Raw genomic sequence first — 14155 nt, 5'->3', positions numbered from 1 at the left:
GCAGCTAAAAAAAAAAAAAAGAAGAAAGAATCTAAAGAAGAAATTAGACATGTGGCCATCAAGTGAAGGCATTTCACTGAGTAGGAATGAAAACCGAGTGGGAAACAGGATGGAAAGCCTTTGTGCAAGATCATATATTTAGAAACAAAAAGAATATGGCTATGAGAAGCCAGGCTGTGAGTGCTATAAAAAGCTCAGGGACAAAGCTGAGCACTGTCACCCTAAACATGCAGGGAGCGAGCATTGTTATGAATCAACATAGCTACAAGGTCCAATACCGGGAAGACCACACATTTGCTATGTCAGTTAGTAGAAAGGTCCAAAACGAGAAAGCTCAGTTCTGTGTACTTGGGAGGAGCAGCAACCTTGGTTCCACAATTAAACCTAACAAGTAACAAATGTCCCAAATAGTTGAGAACCCCCGAATTCAACAGGAAAAAAAATCATATATTATAGCAAGTATTCATCAAATGTTTATTACTTGAATGAATGACAAATAATTTAATCCAACAATCTTCAAATTGCTTAAAACTATGACAATATTTAGCTTTTCAAATTTCATATGACCTGACTCTTTCTGTGCTCGTTTCTAAAAGCCTGATAATTCCTTCTATTTCTCTTCAAAAATCCTTATGCTTACAGTGAATAAACTGGCAGCATTATAAAATTATTTTAGTTCGAATGAAAAGGTATATTCCTGCAAGACATTTCAACCAGTTGCAAATTATCTGAACTGAAACAAATAAAATTATGCATTAAATTTTTATATCACTCTAATAGTTCATGAACTGTATATTCTACCACTCCAGGTTTTACTTAGAAGTTTTTGATTTTATTTGACTCTTACCTTCCACGAGATTTTCTAATGACATGATAGAAATCTTAATATTCAAAAGTGTTTATACTTTTAAAAGGATGGCAGGAACCTGAAACAGACTTTCTACACAAAAGGCCTCCCTGTTTCTAACAGGAATATATCACTGTCAGGTTTTATGCTCAGGTCACACAAAGATGGGCTGTTATTAGAGAGTTGTTTTATACAGTTGGTATTTTTAATTCTCTATTTTTTGGTTCCAAAACGTTGTCTTCATTTTCATCAGGAAGAGAAGTCTGTAATTTCTTCCAGTTTGAACTCATCCATCCACTTTTGCAAATCATTTGCATCATTTATCGTCCATAACTTCGCAAAACACTTTAGCCTTTTCCTGGAGAGAAAATAAAATACTATTTCTTTTATAAATGCAATTGTTAGAGGCCAGCACATCTCATGGAAAGCTATGAAAAGTCTGTAACATTAGACTCACAGGCAAGGTCCTGTGGTTGGGAAGCTATGTCAGGAAGCATCAGCCTTCCTGAGAAACAAGTTTTTCAGTGCTGCTATTATAATCAAGAGACCAAAGTTGTTGATCAGCTCTCTTGCCTCCGGGGAGGGGAGAGCCCAGCTTCCTCCCTCTTCTAACTCAGCCGGAGGCTATGTGTGCTCACAGGATGAAAAGTAAAATTGATTTAATAAAATAATGCAGGCTATGGAAACAGTAAAATGCCAACATAACAGACCTACTTAGGGTCTGAAGAGGGAGTATTTGAGTTCCAATCACTGCTCTGGCACCAACTAGCTGCGTGACCCTGGTTTCCTGGTCAGCTTCCTACCCCCGTTTGGCCTCATTTCCCCCAACTATAACATGGGGATGACAGCAGTACCTATCTCACAGGGCTGTCGTAAGGATTAAGTGAGTTAACGTATGTAAAGCAATAAGAACAGTAACTGGCACAGGGTCTAGGCTGCTGCAAAGGACTGACTGCCCAGACTTGCTGGTGCACACAGCAAGCATTCAGTAAATATTAGCTATTACCAAACCCACATGAATGCACCAGATTCAGTTTGCTTTCTTTGATCTCGCCAATGGAATCGATGTGACAGGCACTTTTAGTGAAAAGGAAAAACAATAAATGCAGTGTATCCCGATAAATCATCAGATTCCATCCCAATGCAATCTCTTTCTATAATTCTGTCTTTTTAAGATAACTTTCTAGATTTCAAAATGTCATATACTAGTTGGAAGAGTTAAAATATTTATAAATAACCTGTGAATTTCACTGCTCTTGCTTTATAGGCTATACAGCAGCAACATGTATAAAATCTCATATTTTATCACCATCTTGCTTATGTATCTTTTGTAGTAAAGTTTTATTCTAGTTTCTTTAGGGAAAAAGAAAAATAAGAAGACAAGAGAGGATTTAAAGCAGCCCAAAGAACTAAGGGCTAAGCTTATTTTTAAACTCTCATAGATGATTACTTTTCTCTCTAGAAAAATTCTATGTTAATCTATTTTGTAACAAATAACTAGAAATAGTCGGTCACTGATTACATTTGTTTCTAACTTGGCATTGAGGAAAGTATCCAGAAGAGAATGTCAACAGAGGAAACGACATGTCTTTTATAGTATTCCAGCACTTTAGACCTGGTTCACCAGCATTTACCACTGCGAAGTGTGGAGTGCAAGGCAGAACCGCAGAGGAAGGAAGAGGAGAAAGAGAAGTTGGTTGCACAACTGTACATCAGTATACAAGTTGGCAATTGTTTAACTAATATTAGGTGTTAATATTTCAATATTTAAATAGGGGATGATTTCCAGAACTAAAAAATATTCTTACAGTATAGTGGTCAGCCAAGATGTTCTATTGGACTAACAGCCTGTTCACTCTTGGTCATATGGTTATGGACCAGGGCAATAATGTCCTGCCCCAGGCTGAGCAGACTCTCCAAGCAGAGAAGGAGTGGGGTAGGTGGCAGGTGAGGAGCTTATGTTGTTTTATAATATAATCTTATATTTGGGGGAAAAAGGCTATAATTTATTATTTATTAGTATGATATTTTCCTAGGAGTATCTTCCTTCCAAAGTATGTCTCAGGTTTATATGAAGATTAGTATATATTCATATAGGTTTATATGAAGATTAGTATTAGTATATTAGATTATATGAAGATTAGTATATATATATTATTAGTTTATATGAAGATTAGTATATTAGTATATATTAGTATATATGTCTCAGGTTTATATGAAGATTATATATTAGCATATATATTAGTATATTAATATATATTACTGACTATATACTTGCTGGCTATTCAGGGTAAAAGGTGAGTGCATTCACAAAAGCGCTCCTAGATGATGGAGAAGTCGGTTAGAATGAAAAATTTGTCACAAACAAATCCACAAAGTAAGTGACGTGTGGATACTGACTCTAATCACCTAGTTATGTGATACTATTATTTTCATTCATGTCCTGACAGAATTCTTCATTTCTGAATGCAACCACTGCATATCTGAATGCAATATATGAATAAAAGAAGTACTCTAAACATTTTATATATTGAGGTTTCCATTAGTAATTTTTTGCATAAATGAATATTTTAGGCAACGAATGTGTTGGTACATATTAAGGAGTTAATTCTTTAGAGAAATGATTAAAAAACCAATTTATCAACTTAATAAAGATCTGACTAGAGAGGGCTGAGTGAATTCACATGAGCTTTGGTAAGAGCTGTTTTCATTTTACTGTAATTAAATGTTTCACAATACTTCAAGAGACACTTGAAGGAAGTCCTGATGTTCATTTACAGGACAATCCTCTTCCTGGGACAACTTGGAAGATTTCATTATAAATCAAAAAGTGCAGCACAATCATTCTGACCTTTTCATATTTACTAATCCTTCCAGCTCTTTTGATTTGCTAGCTGCTTTCTTTAAAATTTCTCCAGGAACATCTGCTAGTTTAGCCACATTGAGTCCATAACTCCTTGCTGCAACTCCTCTGGTTATTTGATAAAGAAAAGTGACAAAATCAGGAACCTGGTCTTCTTCACCTAAAAAATAGAGTTAAAAAAGAAAGAGAGAGAGAGAGATAAAGAAAACCATGCTTGAAAGTTGAAAGAAATTAGAGGATTAAAGACAACATACAAATTCTTATAACTTTATTCAATTAAAATCTATAATATGAAAAAGAAATCCATTGTTCATAATCCCTTGTTAGCTCCTTTTATCAATACTACATATCTAGAAAAGGGTAAATACTGCTTTGAAAATGCTTTTGCATTTAGAATCTATCTTTTAGCTCAGTTAAAATGGTTTTTAACAATTACTCATTGTAAGCTAAGAAGTATTTAGTTTTATGCTGTTTGCTGAAAAATTTCAGATGACCTGTATCAATAAAAGAGTGATTCCGATACATGGTACAATACAATTTCTCCTTTAAAAATAGATTTTTTTTAAAAAAGTGTTTCCAGTGGAAGAATATATTCACCAGTCTTATAATACACTCTGTAAAGTAACATATATAAAAGATGTTTCTAAGAGTGCTAGAAACAAAACCACAAAAACAGATAAGGAAATATTACATGTTGCACAGTTTAAATAACAAGACTGAGAAATTCTGGCTTATTAAACATCCTAGTTAACTAAGAGCTATACATATTGAAGTGGATGCTGTTTGGTACCACCCAAATCCCACTCAGGACTGAAGCGTTTACTGCCCCAACTGTCAGGAAGGCTGTTAAGCCTGCAACCCTCAGCTGTGTGCTCTCTTTGGGAACTTCCTCAGCTGAAGAGAACTGCTTCACCCAAGGTCACATCCCATCTTGGGCAACCTGCGTCCAGTGACTGGTTGCTATGGGGGTTTGTAGGCAGCCTCTAAGATGGCCACCAAAGTTCCCTGCCTCCTAGTGTTCAAGCCCTTGTGTCACTCCCTCTCCTTGAGTGTGGGCTGGTTCAAAGGACTTGCTTCTAGTGAATAGAATATGACAAAAATTATGGCATGTCACTTTTGAGATTACATTATGAAAGACTGCGGCCTGTCTTGGGCACTCTCACTTTCTGGCTTGTTTGCTCTAAGGGAAGCCAGTGGTCATATTGTGGGCTGCCCTATGGAGGTCCCATGGAAAGAAACTGATGTCTCTGGGCAACAAGTCAGTGAGGGCCTGGAAGCCTACCAACAGCCACGTGAGTGGACTTGGAAGTGGCTATTCTGAGGTCTGCCAACAGCATGTGAGTGGGCTGGAAAGTGGATTGCCCCAGTCAAACCTTGAAGTGACTACTGCCCTGGCCGATACCATGATGTAGCCTGTGAGAGACTGTGAGGCAGAGGTGTTCAGCTTAGCTGCCCCTGGATTCCTGCTCCACAGAAATTATGAGATAATAAATATTTGCTGTGCTAAGCTGCTATGTTTTGGGGGGTAATTTATTATGCAACAGTAGATAACTAATAAAAGGTATAAGGCCTGGCTCTCTCACCCGAAGTTGAGGTAACTCTGAAGGACCAACCCTCGTCAGAGCTCTCTGCAGGGTTGGCTGAAGCCTTATAACTGTAACACAGCCCAGGACTGCCCAGTCCTGCTCGGGTGTTGATCGTGAGAGGACTCCCCAATAAACCCTGGCATGTAAACCTCAGAATCTGCTTCCTGGGGAACCAGTCTACCACATAGTACATATACATGAAGTTAAAACTTTTAAAGAATTGGGATATAATGAAGTACAGTAATACAAAGACAAGGCTGTGAAGGGATTCAGAACAAGCCTCCCTAAAATGTGCCACTCTGGCATGCAGACTATCTGGAGCTGAAGACAGGGAAGGTCCAACAGGCTCAGGAAGGGCTTTTTAGCTCCCCCTTCAACGGCCTAAAAGAATTTAGATGGAGGTAGGGGGGGCCCTGGCTCAGAGACAGACTGTTACCACAGATAACGTTTATCTGAATGACCTATGTATAGGGCAAGACAAGCATATAATTACCAAATATCTGTTTTTCTTATTTCCCTGTGAATTACCCTCCTCCCCTTTGATGCCCCAGTCTCCTATCCCATTCCTTAGCTCAGGATGGCATAGGAGCCTCAACTGCCCAACTTGCCCTCATATTCTTATGAGGCCCCCGTAGATAAATAATTAAATTTGGTTTTCTCCTGTTAATCTGTCTTATGTTAATTTGATTATTAGACCAGCCAAAGAACCAAGAAGGAGTGCTTCCCTGGTGGCGCAGTGGTTGAGAATCTGCCTGCCAAGGCAGGGGACACGGGTTCGAGCCCTGGTCTGGGAAGATCCCACATGCCGCGGAGCAGCTGGGCCCGTGAGCCACAATTACTGAGCCTGCGCGTCTGGAGCCTGTGCTCCGCAACAAGAGAGGCCGCGACAGTGAGAGGCCCGCGCACTGCGATGAAGAGTGGCCCCGCTCGCCGCAACTGGAGAAAGCCCTCGCACAGAAACGAAGACCCAACACAGCCATAAATAAATAAATAAACAAATACTTAAAAAAAAAAAAAGACCTTCGATATATGTTAATGACATTAAAATTTCCTTTAAAAAATAAAAATAAAAATAAATAAAAATTAAAAAAAAGAACCAAGAAGGGCAGAGAACAAATTCTTCTCCCCAACAGCTGCATACAGTTTAATCTTTGATAAATCTAAAGCAGCTCGGGATTATGCAGCTCTTATTACAAAATTCAATATAATTGCACGGTATTGCAAAAATGTCCAAGATAAACCAGATTCACAATGATTTCTGAGACCCTAGTATACTTATTATAAGTTTATCAGGAGCTTTTCTCATATATTATTTCATTTGATAAATGTGTATGCTTTATTCTTTTACCAGCTAAAAGCTAAAAAGCCAAAAGACTGAACACAACGGAGAACAAGGATAACGGAATTTTCTTTAACCTCCTCTAAGAATTCAGCAACAGACAAATAATACCTTTCTAAGGGTGGGTGCTAGAGGTGGGAGGTGAAAAGAATGCTGACACGCCCAGGAATACATATAGACTAAAACTCACATTACAAAGCACTAAGAATACCTTTTGCCTCCAAATAAAACTCAAGGAACACAAAGAACAGGTGACAAAGTGGGTGGGAAAAGACTAGGAAAGAAGCATGTAGAAACCAGTACCTGCTAACCTGGATAGTTTTTTGTTACCCTTCAATGCTCACAAGACCCAAACTCAAGTGAACAGCAGTGGGGTATCAAAAAAGCCAATTCTTTTCATCTCAAAGACAAGTATTGCCTTTATCACTTCAACTGGGTTAGTCCTAACTGATTTCTCCACCTCCAGCCTCTCCTCTATAATCTAGCCTCCACACTGACCTTTCTAAAAAAGAGGTTAATTCATCTGTCAGTCCATCTGTCCATTCATTATCCATCCATCCCTCCACCCATCCATCCATCCATCCAACCATCCATCTATCCTTTTCTGAAAGCCTACTAAATGCCACAAAACCCCTTCATTTAAACACTGCTCTGCTGACGGCTTTTTCCTTTTTTTTTGCTTTATATACATATAACATGTAGTATATATAATATAGCTAGCTAAAAAATGTCTCTTAAATATAGCTATAAAATATAGTTAAATTATATAAAATATGATACTGCTCCCAAAAAACTCATTAACATACCTCAGTACAAACAACTGCTGAATTTGTCATCATATGCTGGTCTCTACTTTAGTACTAATTATGGTAGTTCTTACAGCATCAAGGTAAATAATGTAACCACTCTTCCATAATCACCTGAAGGAGCTATTTTTATAGTTACGTTCTACTTCAAGACTATCTTTCACCACTCTTCCATGGGAGAGAGAGGGAAGAAGAGGGAGAAGAGAGAGAGAGAGAGAGGGAGACGTGTGTGTGTGTACAAAGGAAACATGGAGGTGGAGAGAGCCAGGTCGCAGAGCAGATGGTAAAACGACTCACTTCTTTACAGCTTCAAATAAAAGTTCTTAGTGAGGACCCTCCTTGTAAGCTATGACCAAATTCTTAAAACAGGTATTACTGAAAAGCTTATCTGACACAGCTTAGAGTCAGTGAAAGTAATCATTCAAGTTTCTGTTTGTTACAGGGAAACTTAGCAAAACTGTTTTAAAGCAAAACTCCTCTAGGCAGGTATTAAAGAGATGTGTGCTGATCAAATAGTTTCTGAAGTCACTTTTAGGATAGATTCATAAAAATTTAGAGATGGATGAGGTTAGGTGACTTTTCCAACATCTATTGGACTGGAAGAGACTAAAACGCAGGTTTCTTACTGGTGGTCCCTTGCTGTATCTACCACACCAAAGGAAACAGATAAGCATAGTATCTTGGAAGTCACCCAAAAGGCCACTGGGGCATTTTACCGATGACCAATGGCCTCTAATCTAGACAGAAGAAGAATTAGGTCAGAGGTAAAGGCTGAAGCATAGATACAGTCAGGGATAATATTGGAAGTGAGCAGGCAATGGAAGAATGCTTCAAGTTTCTGAGTGAAAATTATTTTCAACCTAAAATTCTAGCCCTAGCTAAATTATAAATCAAGTGTGAAGGTATGGAGACATTTCCATTCATGCAAAATCTTAAAAACTTTACCTTCTTTAGTTGATATTATTAGTAGCCTATCCAAAATCTATTCCACCTCTAAGAAAACCCTGATTTATAAAGGAATTAACTCCCTGACCATTTATCTCAGGGAGCAGTGTCTTCATATCCAGCTCCAAATGTTGATCCCAATTAGTCTAGGCTGATCAAAGTTATCCCTTCCATTCTTACTTCTAGGAATTGGTTTAAGAATGATCATGTGATTCAGTCCTGAAAATAAGATAGGACACTGATGAGATGCTAGTGGGTATCTAAGAAAAGTTCCCTTGCTCCTAAGAAAAGAGTCACAGGAAAAGCTGGTCCCTTTTCTTCCTTCCGACATTGTCAATTCTGGATGCAATGCCCAAAAGAGCTGCAGCCATCTTGCTGCTAGTCTGATGATGAAACCAGCAGGGCAGGAAGACAAAGCCTGGAGAACTGCAAAGAAGAGGAGCTGAAGCCCACCCTTCCTGAGGTTCCTGTAATACGAGATTATACGTATCCTCATCATCTGAGCTGGTGTGAGTCCAAGTGTTCTGTTACTTGCAATCAAATGCACAGAGGAGAGGTTAAGAGACTTCCTAGGATGATATCAACAGCTGGGCAGCAGGCCTAGGAAACAACCAGTTCAGATGAGCAGGAGGACAAAGGGCTCCAGGAAGAATGACACCACTGGGGAAAACTGGAACCAACAGGTTCAATCATGTGGAAAACTGTCTAGAGAGGTGTTTTGCAAAACTATTGGAGGATACAGGAATTTTCAACAATAGACTCAAATAAAACAATGAAAAACTAAAAACAATTATTACCTTCAAGAAAAACATTGTTAAAGAAAGAAAACATACTTGTCTCCATACTTGGCTCATGAGTAAGCAATACCTACTGGCAGTAATAGTGAAAACAATGAATGTGAATGAAATGGAAAAAACGTGAAACTACTATACCAGGAGGAAGGGGAAGGGAGGGCCGAAGACCCTCATTTAACAGAAGTCAGTAAATATTGTGTCAGGTTGATGAACCAAGAGATAGGAAAATAAGCACAGTATTTAGAACTATGGAAGAAATGGATGAAAGAGTCAAAAGCAGTTGCCTTGGGACTGGGATGGGGAGGAGCCGTGGAGTAATAAAAGGATGGAAGCAGGGGAACACTGCCTGTTAGCATGAGTCTTTGGATCATTTAGTTTTTAAAAATTATGTTCACGAATAAAAATCTAAATCAATAAAATAAAATGCCAAAACACTTAAGATGTAAGGGTCTGGGTTAGCAGTCAGTTCACATCAAACACTTACCACTGACCCTTCCCTGCTAGTGAACTCTGTTTTGTTTATCCCATTGGATTTTAGCTTATAAGCTCCTCCTGTCACTTTGGATGCAGATGAATAGATACAAAACTGCTTCCATGAGAGAATTTATGATGTGTTTTTCAAGACCGCATGGTGGTGAAAGGCCAGGACTGCCTAACATTACATTTATCTTAGGTCCAGTACTTTGTTTTATTTGGGCCAGTTGCCTGATATCTTTTTCAGGTCCATCCTTACTTATTACTTTTCCAAAATAAAATTTGGACTCTGGAGTATCTTTGATAATGGATTTTTCCATTGTAGCACACCAAATGCATAAACCATCACTGGCCCACAGCTTAAAAAAAATTATTATTGAACAGGGGAAAAAAAAAAGCTAAAATCTACTATATTACTTACAGCACTTGAATTTTTTCTATTGGCTAATGATGTTCTTTTTCACGAAAAGAACATTTCTAGCAGAGCAGAAGAGAACCTGCAGGCAGAGGACATGGATTCTAGGCTCAGTTCAGCCCCCACCCAGGTGTCTGACATGGGGAACCCACTTTACCTGAGATTCACTTTCCTTGTCAAATTAAGATAACATGTATGGCCCGTATAGAGTACTGCTCTTAGTAAGTAATTAATGTTAAATGATATTTTGGGAAATGTATTGAGTATTTTTAAAGATAACTAATACACTTGGACTGTTAGGGCATCTTTCCTGAGACGGATCTAAGAATAAAACCTAAATGATCCCCTCACCCCACCTTCTTGTAGAAAAATGAGATAAGGAGGGCCAGAGAAGGAGTCAGACATGGCGAGGATAAATGCAAATTCTATCTGACCCTAAGCTTAGAGAAAATGAATTTGGACAAATGTCAATTACAATCAACATTCACAGCTTTTATGATTAATAAGCAATAAGTTCATGCTTCTATGAACTTCAAGTTATAAATTATGAAAACCAACAGAATTCTAGTTGTACTTACTGCAAGAACAATTCATACCTGGGTCCTGTTTGCTTTCATCCTCATTGACCAAGAATCCCATGTGATAATTCCCCACCTGTTGTGAGTAACTTTTTTCTAATTCACAGACTGGTGGATAATGGGTAACAAAGAGGGTTAAGGATTTCACCTAAAGCAGTGAGACATAATGAAAGTTATTTTATTTTTAAATTTTAATTTAAATTTTTCTCCAACTTCATTTTGAAAAATTTCAAACCTTCATAAAAGCTTCAAGACAAGTACAATGAACACTCATGTATTCTTTATCTAGACAACCATTTGTTAATATTTTGCCATATTTCCCCTTTCTTCCTCCCTCCCCCTCTACACACACACACACACACACACACACACACACACACTTTTTTCCTGAACCATTTGAGAATTGTAGACACCATGACACTTGGTCCCTAAATACTTAAGATTCTATCTTCTGAGAACAAAAACATTCTCCTACATAACCAGAATAAAATTAATACACTCAAGAAATTTAACAATGATATATCACTATTTACTAATATATAGTCCATGGATTCCCCTTACTGTCCCAATAATGTTCTTCAGAAATTTCTTTATATTAAAAAAAAAAAAAAATCAAGACTCATGTGGTGCACTTATTCGTGCCTCTTTAGGCCCCATTAATCTAGAACAGTTCCCCAGACTTCTCTTTTTTGACTTCTATGTCTTTAAAATTTTTGAAGTATCCAGGAGCGCTGTTTTGCATAATCTCCCTCAATTTGGATTTGCCTCATTCAATTCAGATTAAAACTTATTACCAGCAATATTACATATATACGTAGGTGACATACCCTTTTCAGTATATCACATCAGGAGGCACATGATGTCAATCTGATCTATTATTGGGGATGCTAAAGCTGATTATTTGGTTTAAGTGTGTGCCCAGAAGATTCCTTCACTGCACTGACACCTTTCTCCTTTGTAATTAATAAATAACTTTGAAACTGTGTGAATATCATTTTCTCCAACAATCTTTCATCCAAAGGTTTTACTATCTGTTGATCATCATTGCCTGAATCAGTTATTATTCTGGTAGTTAATAAATGTAGATTAAAAAAAAACCAACAAAGCATTCTCTGTTAGCTGGAATTTTGTAAAGTAGAGCTTTCCCTTCTTCCTCCCTACCCTCACCATTTTAAAATTTATTTTTGTGTTGTTAGTATCAGTACAGACTTGTGGATTACTTAATTAGCAATGTTTTAAAGCACAGTTATACGTGTTCTAGAAATCCCTATCTTAAGGGAAGTTAACACCAAATCTTGGTCTAAAAATTAGCAGAAGAGGGTAATCAAATTGAAGAACTCCAGTTTTGATTCATCTGCCATTCGCCATATTAAAAGTCAGAACATATGCCTTCTCTCTAAAAACAATTACAAATAAACCTATTAAGGCAGGATTTCTTTGACAAGTTGCTCTTAAAATCTGCCCTGAAATATCTTAGGACCAGCTGTCTCCCTGGTGTCCCTTCCCTGAGCTGACGGGCATTTCTAGCTGGAAGACCTAAGGGTTTGGGTTACACCACTGCCCCCCTCAAGGCCATTTTCACCCTGCAGCAGCAACACGTAGCCTCCCTGACTCCTCCTTTTCCTCTCTTCCCCATCCCAGCAATCGAAACACATGAAAAATAAAGATTTTCATCCATAAAAAACTTAGGGACTCTTGTTCCTGAAGAATCCTCTTCAATGACTTAACTCCAAGGTAAACTTTATCTAAAACTAACACTTTCTTCATCAACGTTTAAAATATCCAAAAACTGCTACAGAAGCAATGAAAACATAAGTGACAAATTCAACTCTGTCCTAATTTGTTCCTGAAGGTTCTTAAATGACTCTTTGAGATTGTGACAAACTGCTTTTGGCAGCCAGCCTCCAACATGGCCCCAAAGATCTTCGCTTCCCAACGCTCATGCTCTTAAGTAGCCTCTTCCACACTGATCAGGGCTGGCCCTGTGAAGTCAACAACATGACGGCAAAATAAAATGCACTGTTCCTTCTACCTTGGCCTCTTGGAACGCCTCCTCTGGGGGAAGCCAGATGCCACTCTGTAAGGATACTCAAGCAGCCCGTGGAGAGGCCCATAGCGAAAGAAATTGAGGGCCCTGGCCAATCGCCAGCACCAACTTGCCAGCCATGTGAGTGAGCCACATTGGAAGAGGATCCTGTAGCCCTGGGTGACAACTTGACTGCAACCTCAGAAGAGGCCCTGGGCCAAAACCACCCAGCCAAGCTGCTCCCAAATTTCTCACCTCCAGATACTCTGAGAGACAATAAATGATTATTGTTGTTTTAAGCCACTAAGTTTCAGGGTATTTTGTTATGCAGTCAATAGTAACTGATACACTGCTATAGAGTTGATACAATTAAAGGAAACTCAAAGTTGACAAATTCAGCTCTGTCATAATTTGTTCCTGAAGGCTCAAAAAAAAGGGAATGTCTTAATTAATTAACCTATTTTTTATTAAATGAAAGATTCTTTAAATTCTGTAGTGCTTTACAATTTTTGGAAGTTTCACACACATGATTTCATATAACCCCATAATAACCCTTTTTCCCCTTACCCCTAAAAAGCCCTTCCCTGCTTCCTTCTCCCCACTAGTTTTCTCTCTGTATCTGTGAGTCTGCTTCTTTTTTGTTATATTCACTAGTTTGTTGTATTTTTTGATTCCACCTAAGTGATATCATACAGTATTTGTCTTTCTCTGTCTGAGCTATTTCACTTAGCATAATGCCCATCCATTTTGCTGCAAATGGCAAAATTCCATTCTTTTTTACAGCTGAGTAGTATCCTTTTTTTTTTTTAAACATCTTTATTGGAGTATAATTGCTTTACAATGGTGTGTTAGTTTCTGCTTTATAACAAAGTGAATCAGCTATACATATACATAGATCCCCATATCTCCTCCTTCTTGCATGAGTAGTATTCTTAAATGAATGTTTAAAAAGTGTGTTTTGGAGGCAGATATAGAACTATACTGAACCTGTCGTTTCTACAATGATTAAAGAAAAGTTCCTGAGCTATATCTTTTTGCAAATACAGAATTTCTTTAAAAATAAAAAGTATTAATTTTAAAACAGAAAATATGTCATCATTAACTATGTAATCTAACTAAATGTTTAAACAAAAAACTGAGGGCCACAAAACTTTAAAGAAAAGGGGATTTTACTTTTGCAAAGAAATATGAGCAAAAAATGAGCTTTTATTGGCTATTTAAGGAAGAAAGGAAGAAATGAAAATGGAAGGAAGACACAAAGAAAAGTGTAAAAAGTAGAGAACAAAATAGAAAAAGAAAAACCAAAGAAGAGACAAGGTTCAGGGGCAGGTGTTAAGGTGAGAGAAAAAAAGGAGAGATCAAAATAAACAAAAATAGAGACAGTTAATAAAGGGGACAGTTTGATGGAGATGACAGGGGTGCAAAGTTTGACACAAACAAAAGTTCACATTCAGATGCTTAGAAACGAACTCTGGTACTTCC

General features: G+C 37.8%; 1 protein-coding gene across 4 annotated transcripts in view; it reads right to left on the bottom strand.

Annotated features, from left to right (window-relative positions):
• Positions 1-488: 488 nt before the first annotated feature.
• The window catches only part of MSH3 (mutS homolog 3), a 182525-nt gene continuing 168858 nt past the window's right edge, over positions 489-14155 (bottom strand). For all 4 annotated transcript variants that reach the window (XM_059916664.1, XM_059916665.1, XM_059916666.1 and 1 more), the window contains exons 22-24: positions 10666-10795; positions 3699-3870; positions 489-1205 (exon numbers count right to left, since the gene is read on the bottom strand). In XM_059916664.1, the coding sequence (XP_059772647.1) occupies positions 1097-1205; positions 3699-3870; positions 10666-10795 (411 nt within the window). In that variant the 3' untranslated portion in view covers positions 489-1096. The remainder of the gene's footprint in view (positions 1206-3698; positions 3871-10665; positions 10796-14155) is intronic.

This window comes from Balaenoptera ricei, chromosome 3 (assembly GCF_028023285.1).
Source record: "Balaenoptera ricei isolate mBalRic1 chromosome 3, mBalRic1.hap2, whole genome shotgun sequence".
In the NCBI taxonomy this organism is placed as follows: domain Eukaryota; kingdom Metazoa; phylum Chordata; class Mammalia; order Artiodactyla; family Balaenopteridae; genus Balaenoptera; species Balaenoptera ricei.
The sequence above is the reverse complement of the archived record's forward strand: the minus strand, read 5'-3'. Positions and strand labels throughout refer to the sequence as shown.